This window comes from Neopsephotus bourkii, unplaced genomic scaffold (genome assembly GCF_033783945.1).
Source record: "Neopsephotus bourkii isolate Nb327-2 ecotype Australia unplaced genomic scaffold, CSIRO-AGI_Nbou_v1 NB_1707, whole genome shotgun sequence".
Classification (NCBI taxonomy): Eukaryota; Metazoa; Chordata; class Aves; order Psittaciformes; family Psittacidae; genus Neopsephotus; species Neopsephotus bourkii.
Window position 1 is genome coordinate 201,182 of NW_026902181.1, and position 24,238 is coordinate 225,419.

At 45.4% G+C, this 24,238-nt stretch overlaps 1 protein-coding gene across 2 annotated transcripts in view; it reads left to right on the forward strand.

The window, feature by feature from the left end:
- The window catches only part of RGS6 (regulator of G protein signaling 6), a 140,490-nt gene extending 119,673 nt beyond the window's left edge, over positions 1-20,817 (forward strand). The window contains exons 16-17 of one of the 2 annotated variants that reach the window (XM_061376384.1): positions 2,668-2,721; positions 16,295-20,817. In XM_061376384.1, the coding sequence (XP_061232368.1) occupies positions 2,668-2,721; positions 16,295-16,345 (105 nt within the window). In that variant the 3' untranslated portion in view covers positions 16,346-20,817. The remainder of the gene's footprint in view (positions 1-2,667; positions 2,722-16,294) is intronic. The other variant, XM_061376385.1, reaches the window with a different exon arrangement.
- Positions 20,818-24,238: the final 3,421 nt, after the last annotated feature.

The following is a 24,238-nucleotide window of genomic DNA, read 5'->3' on the forward strand; positions in this document are numbered from 1 at the left end:
CGGGCAGGCAGTTACCTCCGCAGCAGGCTGCCAGCCATGCGGTCTGCAGGCAAGCAGGCAGGAAGAGCCAGGGAGCTGTGCAGCCAGCACCCACACCCGCTGCCATTTAAGCTGCTCAAACCAGCTCATCACTCTGCAGCCAGCCTGCCTCAGCTGCTTCTTATTTTACTAGAAAATGTCACGCTTTGACTCAGAGCTAGATGCTATGGGGATGAGCTTTCCACGCATTCAGCTGATCCCAGCCTGCCATCCCCATGCCAAATGTGCAGAATTGCTGCAGTCTGTACTTGCAAGGCGCTCTGGTGGGACACTATCAGTGCTCTCTGTGCCTGCTCCCCCACGCATGTCTTCAGCTCTTGCAGGGAAGGAGCCTTGTGGGTATCCCCTCTGTGCTAGAGGAGCTCTCAGAAACCCCAGCAAAGTGTTCATCATCTTTGGAGACCATCATCCTGCCTTCCTGCTGGGTGGAAAGCTGCAACACCTTGCAGGTAGCAAAACCAGAGACACTAAATTTTGACAGCAAGCGCAGGTGCACAACATGGTCTGTTTTCAGCAGCTTACTTTTTTGCCCCCAGTGCATGGCAAATCTCCACTTAAAATGCAGTCAGGCCAGACGCTGATTTTCAGTCCACAGCAATGGGATGCCATAGAATCCAAGTGCCCCCAGGAGTCTTGCAGAACCTTCTGTCTTTTCTTTAGGTGCTTCTTCTCCTGAGTGAAATTATGCCTTTAATTTGGCTGCTGGTATGTCTTGCCACTTCTGCAGGAGTCCAGCACAGAGGCCAGCACATGGCTGTGCACTGCTGTCCTCAGTCCTGCTCGTCCTGACATGTTCAGCCAAGGCAGTAGGATTGCAGCAATTCTCTGTCACCTCTGCCAACCCAGGTGCAGGGACACTTCTGAGGCTTCTTCAGAGAGGGGATCTGTGATGCTCTGAGCACTCGCACCGTTGCCATGCTCAGCGGAACAGTGAGGCTGACGTTTCTTTTCTCTTTCTTCTCCTCTCACATGCAGGGAGAGGCAACTAATAGTGCATGATAAGTACACTTTGGGGGAGCATTGGACTGGGTACATTACTGCTTTTCTGTGAGATAGGAAACCTGCTTTGTTGCTTGGTACATGCTCCAGGACCTTGGCTCCACTGTCAGTGGCTAAAATGCAGTTTTCACTATTGGTTCAGCTTTTGGGACATCAGAGCTGGTGATGTGTCATCCTCAAATGGTTATAAGTGGGGAGGTTGCTTGACTCTTTCTTTTGGACAAAGAATATTGCTTTGGACAAAATATTTGCTTGTCTTAAAAGAGCCTTATGTTCTATTCTCCTCTCTGATGATGCAGCGAGGACAATTAGCCCTTGTAGACATCAGAGAGCTGTGGCAGCTGTGATGAACGTGCAGAAGCATCAAGAGGTTTTGCCTAGACTCACCTACACAAGTTCTCATCCAGTTTTTCTGATATGCTTTGGCTTCCTTACATCTTCTCTATCTGAGTTTTGTGCTGGTAGTTTGTCCTGGGGGTTGTTACTGCAGCTAAATCTGTGGCATATGATAGGGCAGGTAGGTGCCTCTGATGAGCACCTCCAGTGCAATGCTTATTTCCAGTGCAGTGTCAAGCACAACCATTGCTTTGGCTTTCCGTATATGTAGCTCCTTATCCCCCTTGCTGCAGTTTTACTTTCATCTTATCACCTCCATTTCACTGGCTCACCACATTAAAGTAAGTTTCTCTCCTGGTAATCAGCAGCTACCACAGCTTTGTTCCTGCAATGAGCTTTCCTTCATGTTACTGAGATTCTTCTCTTCTCTATAACATTTTTTTTCTCTTAGATATTCCAGCAAACATGCCAATAAATTATTTAGTTCTTCCCTGTTAGTGACAATTACATCTCCCTCGTGCCAAGTGAATGAAGCGCTGCGGTGAGCAACCTTCTCAGGGATATGTTAATAAAGCCATGATGCACACGCTTGTCTTCTCACAGTGAAGTTGAATGTTTTCTTGCATATGAATAGTCCTGTACTCCAGATACAAAAATACCAGTGCCCAGATCTGCCTGTATCTTTCCGTGACCTTTCACAGGCATACCTATGCTGTCATATGTTTTGATGTAGCCAAAATTACTGGAAATGTGCTTCTGCCTTCTGGATAAATGGAGAAGTGTAAGTTCCCTGGCAATGAGTTCAGTGGCGGTTTTCCTCCAGCACTGTATTCACTCACACATTGCTCTTTAATACTGTAAAAGTTGCTGTGTTTTTTTTTTTCCATCTCTCTAAACCAAATGGATGGGAGCCTCCAATCAGCTGTTTGGCAGATGTTAAGCAGAATCAGAGGTCCCAGCTCAAACAGCCACAGAAGGAAAATTCAATGAACAAGAAATCAATACCAATAGCTGTGAGATGCAGCAATGCACAGACCTGTTTGAACTGATCAAAAAACTCACAGGAGAAAAGGTGACATTCTCCGAGAGTAGAAGTAGCGATGTCTCTCATTCTTTAAGGGGTTTTGGTTTCTTATGTTTGCTCTTGCAAACATTGATTTCTGCTTTTTACATTTCTTTACAACATTTTCCCCTAGCTGCTTCTTTATATTTTGCTGCTGTTTTGAAAAACTGCATTTGAGCTGAAGGGTTTTCTTCTGTATTTTTTTTCTCTGCACTTTTTTCCCTGTTAAGCCAGAGAATGAGCAAGGTCGTAGAACTTCTCTAGAAAAGTTCACTCGCAGTGTGGTAAGTTCCTTTTCTTTTCCCTCCTCCCTCTCCTCAGAGTTTCATTTTCAGTTGGGGGGAATCTGGATGCTTGACTTTTTATTTCATCTTTTATTTTTGCAGCTAGCATTTTTGCAGCTTCTTTTCTTAGTACTGTAGCTCATCTAAATTGTAGCTGTAAAGAAGGGGGGAGGTGGGTGGGCAGGAAGCAGAATTCCATAATGCTCATTCTAGCTTATCATCACTGCAAAAGCAGATTGACTTTTGTCTAGAATTAAATGCAAGGTTGCCTTCTTGCTGTGCTCCCACTACAGTAATTGTTGTGGCTTTTCCTTGCGCAATGAAGTAGAAGAGCATGGTTCTCATAGCGCCATTGCAGCAGTATCCATATGGTTATATAGTGCATGGTTAATGATACCATATGCATATACACATCCATATCCACCCACAGCACTGCAGCCTCTTCCTCTGTTGCCCCCCTCTGCCAATGCTTATGTAAATAGTGATGAGCAATACCCTTTGACTAGTTCATGGTGCTGATACCAGAAATTGAGTGCAGTAACAGCAAGAAACATCACACTGTTAAACCTTTATGTAAGGGGACAGTGGAATCTCAAGGGCAGTCAACAGATGTCCTTTCCTCTCTTGTCCTTTACCAGTGTCCAAACTCCAGACACTCTTTCCAGGTGGAGGAAGCTGGTCCAGCTGGGAAGGGATGCTGCAGCACAGGGTGGCATTGGGCACCTGCCAGGGCTGCTTCTCTCCATCCCCCCAAGCAGGACCCCAGAGTTTGGGCAATACCCACTTGTCCCACTTGCTTTCAGAGATCTGCACGTGCAGCAGATTTTCCAGAGAAAGGAAAGAGCAGGGAGAGGAGGCAGGACCAGAGGCAGATGCTGCAAGTGGGGTGGAGGAGCAAGGATACTGGACAGCACAGGGTGGGACAGACAGTGTGCATGGGGCAACACAGGGCGATCACAGATCTGAGGATGAATATGCAGCAACTGGCTCAGTGAGAAATTACTCATGTGTTGCTTAGTATCAAATAGTACACTTTGACTCTGTATGTCATATGATTTTGGCATAATGCTATGGTCTTCATGTATCACCCATCATTAGTTGCAAGGTGATACTAGGATAGCAGACAGTCATCAAGTGGTTGATTCCCATAGAAGCTACTGTACAGAACAATATTTCATAGAAAATTCATGAACCTTGTTATGGCTCTACAACAGCTTTATAATGAAGGCATGCTAGACTGGACAGGGCCTTGAGCAACCTGGTCTAGTGGGAAGTGACCCTGCCCATGGCAAGGGGGTTGGAACTGGATGATCTTAAGGTCCTTTGCAACCCAAACCATTCTATGATTCTATGATTCTATGTATATATATGGTACATATATTTACATTTGTGTGTGTATGTATGTATTTTTATATATACACTAGATACATACACATGGCATATAAATATAAAATATTTGTACATACAGATCGAAAAGGGGAAACTGCTCAGGTAAGTGTGAGCTCTTGTAGAGCAAATAAGCCTATAGGGGTTCTTTCTGATGCTGTCATGCCACTGCACAAGCAAACCCAAATGTAACATGCAGAGCTTTGTAGTATATCCACTGGCAGACTTCCTGGGGAATGTATTTATATAGCTAATGCATATGCACACATTTAAAATATGTTGATACAAAATATATCACTATGCCCATCTGCATATTTACTACTTTCCAAGAGTCTGCCAGAAAGAGGAATAGGCAAGATTTTTTTCAAAACAAACTATGCAGAAATATTTACACCGAGTGGTAAATTCTGCTCCCAGATTTGCCAAATACATGGAAGAGTAACTCTCACTTTACTAGACTGGCTGGGTTTATAGTAACACAGCCAAGGATGGATTTTTCTCTTGCATTTGATTTGAAGGGTAACTTGACAAGCTCTGTTTGGGATGGTAGAATTATAATCTAAGTACCTGTAAAGAAAATCACTGTAGATTGGTCTTCTTTAGCTCATTGATGTTTTACTAGCAAGCATACTGTAAACATTTTCTTTCATTTTTCTTAATACAGATATAAAATGTCATCTTCCAGTGGCATGGTAGCTAACAGAACTAGGAAGGGTCTGAATTTTTCATACTTTGCATTACGGCAGTTTGTCACTACCGTCAGATGAGAAAATAGTCACTCTGTTGGCACGTCAGAATGTCCTCAGAGGACAGCATTACCAAAGTCATAATTTCATGGCATACTCAGAGGACTAAATTAAGACAAAGTTAATTCTGCATGCTCTAGTTCTCCAAAGTCCACTGCAGTTCCCCAGCGGTGTAGGAGTAGAGCAATACAGCAGCCTTCATTTCCAGAGCTCCACTATGCTTTAGTGATTCCTCATTACAGGATCACATATTCTAGCTGACCCTGCAGCGCACTGAAGTTAAGCATATGCTTAAGGTTTGGCTGGAAAATCTTTGGCAAGATTTTCAGTGATGATTCATCTTTTACTTCCAGGTCCTTTCAAAGTACAAGCTGATACCTTTATGCAATAGCCAAGAAGGGGGTTGTGTCCACCGCTGGTTGGGTCCTCCTGTAGTAAAGGGTATAGCTTGCAGTGCCTCCCTGTCTGGATTCCCCTTGGAGCAAGGGACATCTGTCTGACCTAGTGCCCAACATGCCAGACATCCTCAACCTCCTCTGCTTACCTGCATGAAGCGTGGCATCAGTATGTGTTTCCTGGAAGCTTGTCACAACAGCCTGGACAGACACCAAAGGGCTGCTGCTGGAGCAGAAGGGCAACAGATTTCTTTTCTCCCCTGTTAAGGCTTTGAAGATTCCTCAAAAATACATGGGCAGCACAGTGGTAGGATAGATATCACCCCTTTGGCCCTAAGCTGGGTTCCTATGACATGAAATCACAAGTATAAAGCTAGACTGGTTCTTCCATGATCTCCATGGGGGCCCTGTGGAAGGGTCAATCTCAGTGAGCAGCAGATCTGAGAGTCTATTCCGTTGGAGCACTTACTAATCCGCCTCATTTAAAAAATGACGGCACTGCACATAGTGGCAGGTTTATCTTATTACAATTTTCCTTTTGAATACAGCAAAGATTGACATTATGAAAGCAGAGTTAGCCTGTCGTCTCTCCCAAGTGAAGATAAATGGCATCATAAAAATCAGACATCATGTATCATATATGTTATAAATAATACCTGGTATTGAGGTAATAACTTAATTTTAAAGACACACATACACACAAATCCATATATCTACATCTCTCTCTTCTGTCATATTTGATCGTCTTACTAATTAAAAGGAGCCTGCTATACTATTTTTAGCCATGCAGTCTCAGCCTAGCTGTTTAAACCACTGTATTTCCCCATCTGCTTTAGAAATGATTTAATAATCAGATAAGCAGAAGCTTAGTTCTCATAAGCTGAGATGATCCTTCAGGGCCGGGAGTAGTAGGAAAATATATTTTAATAAGTGCACTTATAGAAGCCACTACTGCTTCTGCCTCACAAAGGAAGCCACCAAGTCTCTGCTTAACTTGTGCTGGTGGACATACATATATTTAATAAAGGGGGAAACAGGAGGGAGTTCCGCTGTTACGTCTTACAGCATCTTGAGTATTACCTCTAAAAGCAGCAATGGTCACTTCACTAATAACAGGGATTTTACCTACAGATACCAGCCTTGGTAGGTAGATTAGATAAGCCTGGACCATGATACTCAGAGCTGAATCCAAACTTTTCTAAAATTGCTATATTTCAAGGAAGGAATTTCCCATGTAAGAAAACTGGCGTTAAAATTCCTGACTCAGTATCAGGGTGGTGACTCAAAGCTGAGAAGATTTCTGTGTTTTATTCCCAGCTGACACTTCCAAGAACAAGAGGTGTGCCCACATGTACAGCTTTCGAGAGGATCAGAGCTCTCAGTCTTCAGGCTTTCAAGGACAGGAGAGTGGCCAGAGCAGTGATACAGTTTTTGTTCAGAATTTTCACAACTTCTGTCTGAACCAACTGACTTGGCCTAGTGTTTGTTATTATGTTAGCATAGAATGGTTTGGGTTGGAAGGGTCCTTAAAGCTCATCTAAATCTACTCCCCTGCCATGGGCAGGGACACCCTCCACTAGACCAGATTACTCAAAGCCCCATCCAGCCTGTCATTGAACACTGACAGGGATGGGGTCAGCCACAGCTTCTCTGGGCAACCTGTGCCAGAGCCTGACCACCCTCATAGTAAAGAATTTATTCCTTATATCAAATCTAAATCTGTCCTCTTTCAGTTTAAAGCAATTCCCCCTTGTTCTATTACTACTTGCCCATGTAAAAAGTCCAGGGACTACCTGAAGAAGGTAAAGAAGTTTTTGTGCCTCTCTTTCTGAGGACAGAGAGAATAGTTGCACTACCTGGGAGCAGTGAGAGGTGTTTGCTGGCCAGAGCCCCTTGTGAAACTCAGCCCAAGCAATGGCAGCACCTGGCAGCTCCAGGCAAAAGCAACATCCCAGCAAGAGAGTGCTGCACAGGACAGGGTGGGCAAAGATGCAAATGCCATACTTTGGACTGGTTCTTGGAGTCTGTGGGAAGTCCTTCTCCCTGTGTTTTCCCTGCCTTCTTCCTCAAGCTATAACAGTACAGTGCAGCGTATGCAGAGGTGTGATGTGCACAGGCCTGTCATGGCTGCCTACATCCTACACTTGCACGTGGTGAGCTACAGGCTTCACTTTAGCTTTTATTGTTACAGTTGGTAAAGAGTGTAATACTTGACAGGAAAAGGAGCCCTCGTGTTAAGTCTTAGAGGAAATGTAAGTAAGTCATGAGACTAAAAGATTCAGATTTATTTTAAAGTCAGCATAGTAGAAGACATCAGATACAGAGGTGTGAAATGTAGCAAGCAGTCAGGTATGAAAAAGCAGGGAGCTTTTCCAAGTAGTAAATTCAACTTAGTGCAGAAAGAGAATAGAGATGGTCTGTGTTTGAGCTGCTTGGGAAGTAGACTAGATTAAGAAGATCAAAATGAAAGTTTTCTAATGAGCTTACTTTAAAGAATCCTGGACATTATGGAACATTTTGTATGGGACAGCAAGTCAATGAAGACTCAAGATTGTCTCAGTTCCCAGGCATAGTGAATAACTGAATTGGCAGACTGGCTCAGCTTCATTAACCATAGGAGACAGCGCTGCAGTAACCAGAAGCTGGTAAGCAGGAGCTGCTGTAGTCCTTGCATTAGCAATAGCAGGGTGGGTTTGTATTCCTATCCAGAAGCACTGTAGGTTTCTCATGCAAGAATGATTTTTCCAGGAACAAGAATACAGCTGGAGATCTTGTATTTGATATAGTTATAATGCTTAGTGGCCAGGATGCTTTCTGTCTGGAACCTGAAACACCCTCTTTTTCCTTGCAGTGCTGCAAACTGGCATTTTCATATAGCCTTTCCTCTGCTTTAGTTTTCTGGTATCTTTTCTTATTTTGTACTGAACTATCCTTGGCTCAGGACTGTAAGTGCACCTCAATTCACTACCTAGACAAATCTGAAGTCCTACATTTAGTTTCAGTCCCATGTGTATCTGTTCATTTGCATTATATAGTATGAAAGTCTTGGTGTCTACCCTGCCTGCCTGTCTGGCTGTCCCTTCCTAGATGCTCTTAGTAGTCTTGTCTTCAAGTTCTGTGTTTGTTACCCTTGCTCTTCCCTGCCATCCTTTTCTCATTTCTTGATCCTCAGTTACATCCTTTGGCCACAGCTACTGCCTTATGATGGTTTTTACATCCTCTCAGTTTGTCTGCTGTTGAGTCAGAGTCCAAGTCACACTTGACTGTCCTGGTCCTGTTCTTAATTCATGAGTATGGTGTCACACATTAAAAGTGTTGGTGGGATATTATCTTTCTCAGGTGAAGTGTGTGATATTTTGCACAGCTGTGTGTCACTGTGATGTGTTACAAATACTAACCATGAACACAGTGAAGAAAGCATAAGGCTGAAGAAAGAATTGCTACCTGATATCACCAGGACTCTCTTTTTATCTGTTTCCTTGATAATCTCATAAAACTGTCATACATTTAGCAGCTTTCCCACTTTTCACTTTCCCAGCTCTACCAGCTTGCATAAATAGATAACAGCATTTGAAGGCACGGAAAGTATTCACTACCTCCAACATCTGAAAGACAAAGGTTTAAGCCATTGTGGGTAGAGAATAGTGTTTGCAAAACTGGAAAGTATAAAAAGGTGATACACTGAGATGCTGGTGAAGTAGATATCAGAACAGACAGCTGGAAGGGAAGGCTGTAGGAATGCCAATGTTTCTTAGGTTTGACACCAAGGAAAGAAATCTGGGAAAAGGGTTATTTTTGTCTTTGGAAAGATTCTTTAAAACAAAATGTGCTTGCTGCACTACTCCAGTCATTAGCAAATACTGGCTTTTACTGGGAAAAGGTACTTGCATCACGTAGGTGGTGGAAAGCATCAGAATGTATCCAGCATGTGAGGGGATCTAGTCAGCATTTGCAGCTTGTCCTCTGACTATTCTCTTACCTGCAATAGCCAGTCAGTGTCAGTACCTAATGCTGGAGAGGACCGGGTGCATGGCCTGTATTGACCAGTTGCTGCATGCTCCAGTACGTCACATCTGTTCCTGGTATCATCACATTAGCTGACTTGGTTTGGTAAGCAGTGGGTTCCATATGTTACATGTATGCTGTTTAGTCTGTTCTGTATACAGGGGCTCCTTTAAAAGATAAGTATTCATCATTTCTAATGGGTAAGTTATTCTTCCCTTCCTAAAAACACTGCTGTGTAGTGCTGCTGGTGCAGAATGGCAGCTGCCTTCCAGCATTGGGTGAGTGATCCCTGTATGTACAGTCTGCACAATGCTTTGGGATCCTTCTGGATGAAAGGCAGTATACAGAGTTCAGGATATACTTACTGTCCTTTACACACAAACTCTGGAAGATAAAAGTCAGCAACCACTCACTACAGAGAGTTCTAGCTGCTAGCTGCAGATACCAACCCAGGACCTTAGGCAAGACATTTGGGAGGGTGGATGGGCTAAGACTCTGCTGTGATTTCAGCCAAGGTAATTCTGACACTGCAGAGAGGTTTGATATTTCAGTGGTGTTTCTGTTTTCCTCTGACTATGCAAGATATTTACACATCTGGTTCCCAGTCCCACTGAAGCCAGTTAAACAACCCGAGTCCACTGTACACAAAGGGAAGAACAGAATCACATCCTGCTGTGAGCTAGACCTGCAACATGTAATGAGGGCCTTTTCTGAGGTGGCTTGAAACTGTACCATTATATACTGGCTGTAGTGATCCATCTGTGCCTCAGTCTTCCCATTCTTATTGTTGGAGGGAGGGACAGGTCCTGCAGCCACAGGCTGCCCAGCTGGCAGGGCTGTGCTGAGGTGCTTTCCTTCAGTGTGGTAAGGGCAAGACGTCCATAAGCTGCTTCAAATGATGCCACAATTGGCTCAGACACATTCTCAGATGCAAAGAGCACAGGTTGCTCCACAGCAGAAGAGGATCTTCCTCATGCTGCTGATGGAATGGTGGAGGAAAGCTCCAACCATTCTGAAGCTGTTCTAGGAGTGGGCGAGTATGGTGCTTGTGCCTGGTTTGTGCTGAATGCAGTGGTGTGCTGGTATTTCTCAAAGCAAAGTGCAATGGCCCACTTAGGAAGCACAGGAAATCCCTACAAAATAAAATGGGTATGGACAATACCAATTTTAATTGGACTGCAGCTCTGAACTGTTCCCATACTGATATAAGATGGAACCCAGCCCCCGGCTGCTCAGCTCCACTGTAAGTAGTAATGGCAAGAAACTCAGGTAACTTGTCAGTCAAGCCTTACAAGGGGAGTGGCGCCCAAGGCGGTAGCTTGTGGGACTGTGCTGGTGAGAATGGGTGAGCATTCTGCATGCTCCCCTGCTTACCCTCTTCAGCCACTTTGCCACTGCTATTTCCAGTCAGTGTCAGTGCATAACCAGTGGTATTGCCCACTATATTTTGTGTGCTGATTTATGTTATGTTCATAGTTTATGTGTCTGTGTTTATTTTGCATTAAACTAAGTTATTTTTCTGTATTGTTTATGTTTTTAACTCTGTTTCATATTTAACTTCATTAATTTGTTACTTTATCTTATGTTTGCAATGTATCTTTTAATGAAAAAAAATCTAATAAAAAAGATAATTTTAAACTGACACAAAAATTAAATTTCCCAAAGATCTGAAGCATAATACAACATTGAAAACCAGACAGTGCTGGTAGAGCTAGTGCCATGGCAATCTCTTTCTTCAGAAGTAAGGTTTGGTGGCAGGACATTGCCCACTGCCAAAATTCTGTTAGCTAGAAGGAAATCTGAGCAGTGCTGTCACCATGTGGAAAAACTTAGACTGAAGCCAATGGGCTTTGCTCATCTCCAGCGGAGATGCAGACCAGCACCAGGCTTCTACTGAAGGTCTTACAGAGGGCTGCAACAACACAGATCCCCATGAGATGGCTTCTCCTTCAGGAAGGTGATGCTTCTGGCTGGGGCAGTTTGGGCAGCATGCTGGGAAAATGGTAGCCCTGAGCACAAAAGAAGGCTAGAAAGCAAGAAGTGGAACCAGCTAGACCAGAGAAAGTCCTAAGCTGGTGGTTGGAGAGCATGGAAGTGAACAGTCAGCATGAAAGCACTTTGGTCTTTAATTGACATGGCAAAAGGGGAGCCTGTGCTGCCATAACAGAAGCTCCCCACATACTCCCTCTTCCTTGTCACTGTATCCACAAAGCTCCCTATGGAATAAATCCTGTCTGGGTCTTCAGGTAAGTTGTTGATGGCATGCATGGGAGTGCTGGCTTGTGCATATTGGTGGTGGTGAATGCCCGCATGCTAGATACACGAACTGCACTCTGTGCTGGGCAGAGCACGTTAATGTTGTGTGAAACCACAGGCACTGGATAAAACTAAACTTTCTATTTAAAATTATTTTTAAAAGCTAGTTCACAGCCTTTGCCTTCTCTCCCAACTGTGCAAAGTGCTGGTTTTGGTAGATAAAAGCAAAGAGCAAGATGGAAACTCCGTTGGCTCGTACAGGAGGTATGAAAGGAATGCTGTCTTCCTTTTTTGTGTCAAATCCCAGACATATTTTTATTCCTCTTACTTGGCTTCTTGCCTATGTTAAATTGCTGAATTCTGCTTCATTAAAATAATTGCTAATTGCATTTTACACTTTAGTTTAGTAGCTGCTCAGCAAAGGCTCAGCCATCAAAGATGCTGAGTATCTCCTGTGACCTACAGGTTAAACTTCACTTCCCTGTGCCTCAGTGAGAGCCCTGATGGTCCGCAGGTGCTGAGGTCTGGTCCTCTGCCTGACATGCAGCCAAGCAGTAGGATGCACCACATATTTAGAAATCAGATTGGGGGGGCAGTTTCGTAAGGTTTTTTAACAATTACCTTAGGTTACTCGAAATTCAGATTTTACACTGCCTCTAAAACCTGAGGCTCCTATCATGTCAGTGCTCAGGGGTAAAAAAATAATCATTCCTTCAGCTGCATAAAGAGAACTGGACATTACCTTTACCAAGACATAGTGAAGCTGCACGTGATCCTTGCCTAAAAGCTGTGTTACAGCTCAGCTGCTTGCAGGGAATGAGAGAAAAGAAAGACTTCTTGCATCCAACAAGACACACAGCATATGCCCTACAACATATGCCCTACTGCTTGTGCTATGCTGCTTGAGTGACAACAGTCTGGGGTTGTAATTGTTGTAACCCTAATTAGTAGTGACAAATATTTTGCAGCTGGGGGGCTGGGGGTTTCTTTATAAGCTTTAGACCCCATGTAAAAAGTTTACTCCTTACATCCACTCTTACCTTGCCTTAAGTTGTTCAGCATATGCATACGACAAAGTAAAAGAAGCGCTGTTGTGTGCTGAGCTTGAAATCATATGCTTTCCAAATCCCCTGCCAAAACACCTTAGATGAAATTTCTCCTGGAAATAGGGCAGGAGTTGTTGACATTTTCCTTCAGTGGGGAAAGGAGAGGTAGAAATGTGTGGGTAGCCACTGGTTTCATGCTAAACAAAGATGTGTGGGAGGAAAAAATCATGTATTCTGGTTGAAACTTTCTAAAGAAACTAGGTGTTCTTAGTGCCAAACTTTCACACTGTAATAATCCGAAACTTCCTCACTCCATCAGAATTCCCCCTGAGGGAATCCCAGCCAAGTGTCAGATGAGACCCAACATGGCTTCTCAGGTCTGAACTTGTTTGGCATGTACTGTGCCCAACTATGAACTGATTTAGCCATGGCAAGCAGGAGCAGGGGGCTTGGACAGACAGGCTGGGGTCCTGGGGTGGGTGCTGGCTTCTGGGGGTAAGCTGCCAGACCATCCCAAAGGAGCTGCCACGTGTGCTATGCTTTGACTTTTATCAGTCAGCTAGCACAAACCTCTTGTGTCTCCTGCTGGACTTTGTGCCCAAGAAGCCCTGGAGGGCTAAACCTGAAACAGAGATGCCCACACCAGCCGCTCAACTGATGTGAATCAGCAGCAGTTCTGTGGAGGCAACTGAGTCATGTTGATTTACCTTGGCAAGTGGATCCTGGAACCCATGCAGCATTTCCACCTGTAACACAATGTTTTGTTCCCTTGTTGTTCTTTTTAGTAACAGGAAACAGATACCAGTTTTTCCTAATGCAATGCATTTTTTCCCTGATCCTGTGATTCTATGATCCTCTTTAATGAGGATATCTAAAATTAGAGAATCCCAAACTGAGTGTCTGCATCCCACTCACCTCTACCCTGCAGATACTGATATTGCTCAGACTCACGCTGTGAGGCTGATGCTTGTCTCCGCATTGGGTAGAAACAAAATCCCCCTACATCAGTGTGCCTATTTGGTAGCAAAACTGGATCTTACACTTATTTACAGTCCAGTGCTCTCTCACTTGCAGGCAAAAATTTCACAGCTTTAATCCCTGTATGTGATTCCAGGGATCCTTTTGCCATCTGTCATATCACAGAGGTGGACACAACAGCCAAGCAGACAGCATCACTGCCTACTTCTCACTGTCTTGAAATGGAGCTTCTCACACCCATCTGTGCACACGAAGCTGATTTGCACCTCACATTTCCCCGGTGCAGTTATCCTCCCAGACAGCCAGGCTCCGTGCTTGGGATTCATCCCACCCTGCAGGCAGAAACTTTGCTGCAGAGCCAGCCATCAGATCTGTGTTCCCGGGCTTACACCTTTCCCTCAGGATGGGGGGGCTGCAGATGAAGCCCTCCACCTTTGCCCGTGACTGGAAGCAGCTTCCCACTGGGAAACCTGTGAGCGAGGTTTTGCTCTGCACAAACCACAGCCATCAGCTCTGCCCACCTTCCCCAAGGCAGCCTTTCTGCCAGCTGTCCCCTCAGCCCAGCCCAGCCCAGCCCAGCACCAGCATTACCCTGTTCCCGCTTTGAACACGTGCACGTTGAAACGGGCTTGTTGTGGAGCAACGTTTACTCCTCACCCCGGTTGGACCCTGATGAGGGAGCTGGCGTACCCCCAAGCCGCCTGCCTGTGAGGAGATAACAAGAGGAACAGCGTGCCACAGATTAGTTAGTCTGCCTGAACAGTCATTATACACACCCAAGGCTTACTTGGGTTTTTTTGTTCCTAAGGATGTACCCAAATTTAGGTGAAAACTAACATCTTTTTTTCTAAAACCAGCCACGTTATTCTAAAAAAAAAAAAAAAAAAAAAAATCCACATCTTTCCCTTCTTTTTTCATATAAATGGGATTCAGGAATTGATAATTCCTTACCATTCTTTCTCTGGTGTTACTCAACAGCAGCAAAATGACAGCCACAGTTGCAGCCCCCCAAGCACTGCCATGCTGCCCCACAGACTTGGCTACCTCTGGGGCAGCACTGGGCCAAGCTTCCCAGAACTACATATAAAAATAATAATAGTGAAGGATTAGATTTATAGTGAAAGCAAGCACGTATGCCTTAAATGGCAGCGGTACTGGCATGTCTGTGGAGCTCCGGGAGGCAGCTGGTTCTTCGTGAGCCATGCCCTTGGTGTGAGCTCTGTTGTAGAGATGGAGCAGCCACGGAGCTGTAACTGTTGCTCTCTGGTCCTGGGCATGACAGTCTGAATGATGACAGTGTTTCCAGCAGCCAACTTCTGATGTACAGAATGTGGCCAGATCAGGTCATGTGTCTTTGTGCAGCTGAGCAAATTATGTGACAAAAGGTGCACGTCTGGGTAACGAAATGAGGCTTCTGTAGGGAACTGTTACATCCTGCTGGAACAGCCCTAAATGAGAAGAGATTAGAAATCAGAGTGTGGGGTTTCTTTTTTCTTAGAATGTTAACTTGTTAAATAAGGCTTATTTCAAATAACCTGGTAAATTTAACCTTTCAGATTTTCCTGCGTTTTGCATGTACTCATTTTCACTGTATCGTCTGTTTTCGTTGCTATTTTTGTGGCTCTTTCTTTCGAACAGCAATTATTAAGACTTTCTATTGCAAAAGAAAGCTTGGCTAAATATAGTAACATAGAGGAGTTTGTTTAAGAGCTCCTAGGTATTCCACAGCTCTCTGGTATTCCCTGGATGTTTATTTCAACCAAGACTTCTTTTTCTTTTAAGAAAAACAAATCTTCCTTCAAGAGGAAAGCTCACTAAAGGAACCTAGCAACTGCTGCAGTACTTGAATCAATTTTTCACTGTTACATCAGTAATTGCAAAGCCATCAGTATCCCCTGTGGGGATATACCCTTCCTATAGTCTGCAAATGGAGAAAACCAGCTGTAGGTCCTGCCTTGCTCCCAAAAGCAGGAGCTGCATGGCCTAAGCCAGTGAAGGGATCCAGACGTGAAGGTGACCTTCTCCCTGTTTCTTGTTCCTGCCAGTCAGTGACAAAGCCCGTGTGGATGCCAGCAGTATGCAAGCAAGGCTGCCACGGCCATGAACCTGCGGTGGTAGCTTGGGGGAGATCTTGAGGAAGACAGGGAGGCCAGGCAGGAGTGGATAAGCAGTGACCAAGACACATGAAAACAAGGAGAGGTCAAAGTGGGGTGGTGACAGGACAGGCACAGGCTGAGCTTTTTCTCCAATAGATGTATTTCTGATGGATGCTGTGCAGGTGATACTGATTCACAAACTGTGGAAGGGACATCCCAGCTTTCACAGCAGTTTGACTTTGCAGCTCTTCTGCACCTGGAGTAGTGCTCTGCATGGGAGCTGTGGCCTGGCACTGGCAGGACAGCACTGGGCAGGATGAATAGCAGTGAGTGTAGGACAGGGCTTTGCTTTTACCAGTTCCCAGGTAACTGGAGACAGTGTCGCAGGAAACAGCATCCCAGGAAACAGCTTTCAGCTATAGCCACCTGGACATCACTAGCCACAAGCCCTCCTTGCCAAACTACCTGCCTGAGGCAAAAATCACAAGCACCCAAAATGCTGGGGGTCTGCTCATTCCCCATCACCTGCCTCCCTGTTGGGAGAGCCAGAATGGGCAGCCCTGGGGGAAGGCACCTGCCTGTTACTTGCAGTCAAACCATCCACAGCATCACTCACACCTCCTGGTCTCTTCTGTGTCTGTCTGTCTGTCTGTCCCTCCCTCCAGGGAAAGTCTCTGGCGAGCAAGCGTCTCACGGGCCTGATGCAGTCCTCCTGACGGCTTCAGCCTACCACCCCACGGGAAGGACACTTGGGACCGCTGCTGGGGATGGGGCATTCCAGGGAGAACAGATCCCTGCAGGGAAAGAGCCTGAGTGAGCACAAGCAGAGCCATGCACCAGGGGAGCGCCTCTCGTCACAGTTTACATCAACGCTTTCCTGCCTGCACAGGACACTGAGCTCTGTGCAGGTACTTTGTTTCTGACCAGGGTTTGGAGGAGCACACTTCACTGTACACAGAAGGTCAACAAGGCAAGGGCTTGCTGTCTTGTTATTTAAGGGAACAGACCCAACCACAGCTTAGGGAAAGAAGAGTTGAGAGAGACAGGTACTTTTCCCTCATCTCTTCTCTTCATTGCACAAACATGGCTGCAATCTCACTTGCTCCCTTTCTTGCGGCCGTCTGGATCCAATAAAACATCTGCTGAAAGCTGCTTCTCCTTCTCACAAAATCTCAAATTAACTTCTCCTGAAAATTCATTGACTTTAACTTTGTTTTTCTTTCGTATATTTCTCCTCCTTTAAAGCAACGGAAAAGAAAAAGGCACATTTAAGTTCATCACTCACTGTCCTTCCAATAGCATGTAGCATGCCCAGAGATGATGGCCAGATCCTCAGCTGAAGTCAAGAGAGCACAAGTGGTTTTCATCACCTGAGGATCTGCCCCATTGAGTCAGACTGATCCTGGTGCAAATCCTCTGTCGGTGGAATTGCTCTGCATGTGTGCGTAGTACAAATGTGGTCAGACTCTGCCTGATGCTCAAAAAGTCATGTTTTCAATGTGTAATGTGCACACACACACACACGCATAGTATTTAAAAGTGAGTTGTTTTATACTGTATTTGATTTTTTATTTATTTAATGTTTTACATACTTAAAGATGGATGTTCAAGCTTTACTCTGAGTAGATAAAATTAGACTCCAACTCCAATCACAGAGGGCTGAAATCTGCTCACGTGTGTACAGGGAAAGGAAACTCTGATGTGGGCAGGTGTTAAAATTCACTCTGCAGTGAGAAGGGAATTGGTGGAGATGGCATCAGCAGAAGCAGGGTGGGAACAGGCAGGGCACTGGGTGCCAGGTAGCCCTTCCTAAAAAGCATCACAATCAGCTGTGGTATAATGTTCAGGTAACTGAGTCCCCCGAGAAGCACCCTTGTAAGAGTGCACTTGTACCACTGGAGGAAATGAACTTCCGCTAAAACTCATCTGACCTACAGCCCATGAATACAACTGCAAGTGATGACCCAGTAACTTGTTTCAAACTGTTGGGAGTATGGAGGGTAGAATGAGAACAGATGTGAAGTGACTTTAATTTAAAAAAAAAAAAACATGTATCCTAGCTGCAGATAGGAAAATGGACTGTATTTACATGCAGTGTATTGCCTACATATGAACATTTCAAGACTCATCTGACTTAGTGACACAAAACCTCCTGTAATTTGCAAGCAGTTAAGATCCGAAGCGCATGTGAAAACAGACATTTTTTCTTGGTTGACATTTCACTCATGCCAAGGCAAATTGGCTTTTTGTGCAGGTGGTAGAAATTGCTATATGGCTACAAGTCTGCATTCCTACCTAGGCAAAACCATCTAGCTAAGTAGACAGCTGGCTATTGGCAGTATTAACTTCTGAAGCAAGTATTAATCTAATATCTTGGGCCTATATATGCACAAAATCAGGCCAGCATAGTTTATCAGAAGAAGGACCTTCCTTCTTTACCCATAACATTTCTTGTTTGATACCTGTTTTGTTTTTTCCCCCCCGAAAATTTCTACCTAATAAAATACCTAAGGTCCCTAGGACCCTCTACACCTGCATGAATGTACAGTAGAATACTGAGTATTGTATTTGCTCTTTACATACGCCTATTCCCATGAACACTGTTTTCTGAGGTCTTTAGACCAAATTCATCCTACACATACATGACACACAGTGAGCTCCAGGACTGCAGCACCATCATGGATGTACCTGTACATTCGTGTGGTGTCCTGCCTCCCTCCAAACTGTCACTTTGCAGGGCACATTTGTCCTCTGTTACCCACCCAACCAATGGGTCCCCTTGGGTAATAGCAAGTCGGTGCATAACAGGCTCATTCATGCGCATTCATATGTGTCCCTGTACATTGTCCCTAGGAAAAGGCAAAGGCTGGCTCTTCTCAGAGCCTTGTTGATGTTATCTGTGTCAAACCCATCATTGCTATCCGTCACTGGAGCTCTGTAAACCAACAACTGCTCACACCACAAGCTAATCTACTGCAAGTGCTGCCCAGCTTCTAAGCGGAGGCATATCCCATGGGAGGTCTGGCCTACAAACCCTGAAACTGGTCTGCAGAGCATTCCTGAGGGGGCTGTATACATAGAGCAAAGAACTCTGATGTGTAGCAAGGAGCAGAGACAGTAAAGTTACCAGGGAGTCTCTTCTTTGCAGTGAGTTCCTGACATTGGACAGGTCTCTGGGGGAAAGATATGGGGTAGCTCCATGGAGTTACTCCTCAGTGTCCTGCAGCATGAAGCACATGTGTAGAGGGCTGGAGGATCATGCAGGTGCATGGGACAGGTGGAATTTGGGTTATGGTCTGTGCGGGGAGCAGCAATGTCAGACTAACTTGGAGCTGTGCCACTGCCCCATGAGCAAAGGACCCTGCTTTGTCTTTCCTGCTCCATTCCTGCAAGACAGTCATGTTGGCTGCTGCAGTGTTTTGTCTGTTGGGAATATGCTGTGTTTGAACTGTTGAGTACATGAAGGGAATTCTTATGGACAGAGAGCATGCATATGGGCGTACATCATGGGGCCTGGATGCTGAACAGCTTGCCATTTAAATGCACACTTGTGCAAGCTAATCTGCTCAGTAATGGCTAGCTGAGCGGACAGAGATGCATATTCTCTGGAGAGAAGAAAGCTCTGCTCCTCATTTCTCTAAAACAAGTATGAGAGTAGACAAGACCTCCTCCTGGGAACACGAATGAACTGCTTTTCACATGTCCTTTACTTCACATATGATGATACCAACATGTAACTACTTCCACTTGAGCTGCATCCTTGAATAATTGCTTTCTAATGACATTGTTTTTTCCAAGCGATGCTACTCTTGTACACCCACCAGTATCCCACTGAGTGTTGCAAGCAGTAATCTGCTGCTTTATAAGAGTTCCATGTCTTCCAACTACCTCATTGTCCTGAAGATGAGTTAGGAAATCAGCTTTCCACTTCTATGTTCGAAATGGCAAAATGGCATTGTTTCAGGGAAAGGCAGTCTGGAAAGCTTTTACAATGTCCGTGCTGTGCAAGCTAGCTACAAAGCTTCTGATACTTAACAGGGCTATGGCTGTGAAATATGGCTATACACTGTTATTTGGATAATAGAGTATCCAGAGCATTCATGGCTATTGTGGTGAAACAGCACCAGGACACACACTAGTAAGGTTCAACGAGCCTGTGCAGACAGCATTAGGCTAAAGCAAATGGATTAATGTACTCTCAGTATAACTCAGCGCTAAGGTCCCATAGAGTACTGTAATAAAATGGTAGCAGGGCAGCCATAAAAAGTGGCAGTAAGCTGACATAATAATACCAGGATAAATGTAGCAATAAGGTAACACAGGCCACTGCAGTAAAGTAGCATTTTGATAGTGCAGCAATAAGGCACAACAGGACGCTGCAGTAAATTAGTTTGGGGAATAAGGCAGTAATAATGGTGTGTGAGGACAAACGGAGGTACATTTGTACCAGGTACTGCAGCAATAAAGATAACATAAGGTGTCCCAGTAATAAGTTACTACAGTAACATGATGCACTGTAAAGTTACATTGGGATGCTTCCATACTGCAGTCAAATCCTACAAGATGTGGTAGTGAGACAATGAAGACAAAATATGCCCCATTTCAGACTGCAAAACATGAGGCAGCTTTCTGCATAGAAACCCAAATTCTGTAATGACCTCAGCAATAACAATCCTATCACTCCCTGCTTTCAAGGAAGCTGAGGCAAGAGTGTGCTCCCATCCACTCTGTTCTTGTGATATGAAAATACAAAGTTGACTCATTGTCTCTTCAGCCAAATTGTCACAGACTGCGGGGAAGTTCTTTTATTAGTCCTTACTCAGGTGAAATCCTGGTGAGTCCTTTGCCTTGGGAAGGATTTGGCTCTCTCATCTTCTGGCATGGGTGATGCTTTTAGCATACAATTATTTCTGTTTTGGGGTGGGAAGGGGAACCCAGGTACAGAACATCTGACTGTACTGGCCTGTTTCTTGAAATGCACAAATAAACTGAGCATCCTGGAAAAGTGAAAGCAATAAGGACCAAATCTGTTCTGTCATGCATGCATGTGCACACGAATAATCCTGCTGGAATTGGTGTGAGTCCTGGATCCATCTACAGGCAGGGCTTGGCTTAACCCATTCTCAGTGTCTCCAGCTGAGTGACAGAAGCATTGTGTCTTCTCAGGTTTTATTTTTTTTGTATGATCTCTTTTCCTGCTTTTCCATTTATTTATTTAATATTTTATTTAACGTCACCTCTGAATGAAATTTCCTTTGGAAAAATCAGTTTATCATAAGACAATATGCAGCAAGGTGGGCAGAGAACACATATGTCCTATTCTTTATACCCTTCAGTGGAGAGTAAAACATTCTGGAAAATAACCAGCAACCACTGTTTCACTCAATAATCATCAGGCATAAGGGTTTAGTCAAAGCATCTATGTCAATAGCAAGGCTTGAATGGAGTGTGTGTGTTAGATAACAAGATGGTCTCCTGGGAAAAGGATGTAAATAGGGCACCACTGCAGACTCCTGACTAACAGGAGCAGCTCACAGCTGGCTCTGGCTCCTCCAACCAGTCCCAACAGATAGGAATTTTCTGCCACATCTTTCTGACCCTTCGCACAACAGCTTTGCTACCCCTTTATGTGGCTTTCTCTGTCTCTAGCTAACAGTGCTGAGTTCAAGTTTTGAGCAGTGCCCTGATACGCCTTGGCTTGGCTCTCACCTTCTACTTCTTGGCTTGCTTTTATTGTGATTTAATGATTAAACAGGATTATTAAAGTAGAGCTCACAGTAGGGTAAGACAGGGTAGGTTATCATGATTTTGTCATTTAAGCTGTGAGAAATTTTTCAGCTTCTCAGCAGTGTTTATAACCTGAGACAGAGAACAAGCGAGGCGGCTGCTCAGCAGAACACTGAGCTGGTGAACAATACGCTATCTTCATGCCCATATGTACTTTGAACTTACTGGTGAGGAGAAATGCTTTGTAGTGAGAAAAGTAATCTCAGGGCAGGAGAGAGTCAGACCTGATCAACTTTTTCATGTGATACAGATTTTGCTTTGCCAGCCCCTAGCATCTGCAAAGCTCACAGTTAAGAGCCAGCAACCTTCTAATCCTGCTGCTAAGCATTTGGAAACATGCTTCTCAAAGGCTGTTTTTGCACAGCATTGCTGTTACTTGAAGGCTTTTACTGTGAATTGATGGCTTTGCCGCAAGTATGGTTGCCCTCTCGAATTTGCAATAGGGAACTGCAGATTCCCCACAGAGGGTGGATAATAGTGGGCAGAATTTAGGGAGCCATTTGTAGGCTTGGGGCTCAAATGAGTTGCATGTGAGTGAGTCCAATGCTGTTTGAGATGGTCAAAAGTGCACAAGTCATTCAGACAGTATTGGCAGCAATGACCAGAACACTCCTGTCTGGGGATTCAGAAAATAGCCTGAAACGTCTCATGTGGCAGAGGACAACTTTCTGTGGACAACCATACAGCAACAGAATCAGCTACCTTGGAAAAGACCAACCATTACCCCAGGACTGCCAGCACCACCACTAAACCATGTCACTAAAGGTGTTTGAACACTTCCAGGGATGGTGATTCCACCACTTCCCTGGGCAGCCTGTTCCAATGCCAGATCACCCTTTTTGTGAAGACATTCCTGCTAATAACCAATCTAAACCTCCCTTGGCACAGCTTGTGGCAGTTACCTCTTGTCCTTATTACCTGGGACAAGATGATGTTACTTGGAAGAGATGGCATTGATACCTGAATATTGTTATCTGTCAGCAGAGATACTAACAGAGCTGCTCTGTTTCACATTTCATGACATCCTCCCATAAATAATAGGTGACAGCTAACCTGAGCAGCACATTCTGTGGGTGGACTAGGAAGCCCTCTTCGGGACTGGGATTTTAGGAGTAACCTTTTGGATCCTTCTTAAAATTCCTTATGTCCAACCACATGCAGGTTGCTCCCACATGCTGCATAACTTCATAGGCCAGCGCTGTGGTGTCTGATTCTCGTCACAATTCAGCATGAGCCTGATGCCACATGGATTAAGGCACATCAGATAAAAAATTCAAACGATGCTTTATATAACACATAATTTCCCCTAAAAGCATCTGGGATTCCAGAATGCCACATTCTGTGCTTCAGAGGCCATCTGGGGCCAAACATGGAAAAATGAGGCACTGGGGGATTTTCCTCTGCAAAAAAAATACCTGAAAGGCCTCCTACCCCCATGGTGTGATTGAAGGCATCCAAACCACAGCAGCACACTGTGTCCCTGGGCACAGTAACCCCATTTCTCTCCAGGGCCATGTCGCTGTGCTGGCAGAGGGCAAGCCCTGGGGGACGGGTAAAGGAGAGTCCATTGAGGGGGGGTCAGGGAGCTGTGGTGGCCATTGCGTGCGGAGCACCAAGGTGGGTGGAGGTGATCTCCCCGAGGGTAGATGGGATCTCTATCGCCACTGCAGGGGACATGGAGCATCATTTACCAGCACTCCGGTAAAGCAGCCGGGCAGGGGAGGTGGGAAGCAGCATCCCCGCATGTGAACTCGCTGCCAGCTGCTCTCCCAGTGCAGCAGGAACGTGCAGTCACTCTGGGCACAGGGGACAGTGCTCTGGGTTCCAGGCAGGACCAGGCACAGCTGCACCCGCCACAGGGCTGCAGGGAGGGAGCTGGGTCAACCCTGGCCAAGGCGCTCCCTGCTTTGGCAGACAAAGGCTTCGCTCCCAGCTTGGAAGCTCTGTCAGATGCCGGTGGGGGGGTGTGTGGAGAAGCCACCTGCCTCCCCTCAGCCCACAGCCCTGATGCTGCTGGCGGCTGCGTTCTTCTCTGTGGCACTCATCCCTCCTCCCAGCACCAGCACCCTGGGAAAGGCTCTGCTCACCCCGAACAAGCTGGGAAGGGGCCTGTCAGTGAGCTGGGTGAACTGCCTTGCTGGAAAGCAAGACCTGCGGCTCCTAGGTTTGGAAGGTCCCAGGGCTGAGAGGCATCTGCAGCCCAAGCTCTCCTCTTTGTCAAGACCAGCCCATGCACACCCGTGCAAGCAAAGCTGCAGAGCTATGAGACACGACTGTACCACTCCCTAGATCTGCTTGTGCCCCCCCGCCGCTCCATGCCCAGCCCTGGCAGCTTGAGCCCGCTGGGCTAGAAGGGAGATGCATGCTCTAATCCTTCAGAGCATCTCTGTTTTCTGTGTGCCATTTGTCTCTGCAGGGCTTGTAACCTTTGATGGGTTTGAAGCAAAGGACCAATGCAGACCAGGGAAACCGATACCTTCATCAACTAGACCCCCTGCTTAGCACACACCAGAGTCCATCTTTAATATCTTTGGAATGAGGCTGAGATTTGCCACGTGCAGTCCTTTGTCCTGAAGGACAGGCTTAATTGCTTTGCTTATTTACCTTCAAGCCATCCTGCAGCTCTGCTCATCAGAGCATCGACTCGCCTCTGTGTGTCATGCTGCCAGCACACCACACCGCCATTACACTGGATCTTCCCTGCAGCCCATTGCTTCAGCACCTGCAGTTCTCAGCTGCCTTTCCCCCTCATCACTTTTCACTCTCATTTCCTTTGACCCCGTCTTGGAGAGGCTGGTCTGTGCAGCTCGTTGAAGGGGTTG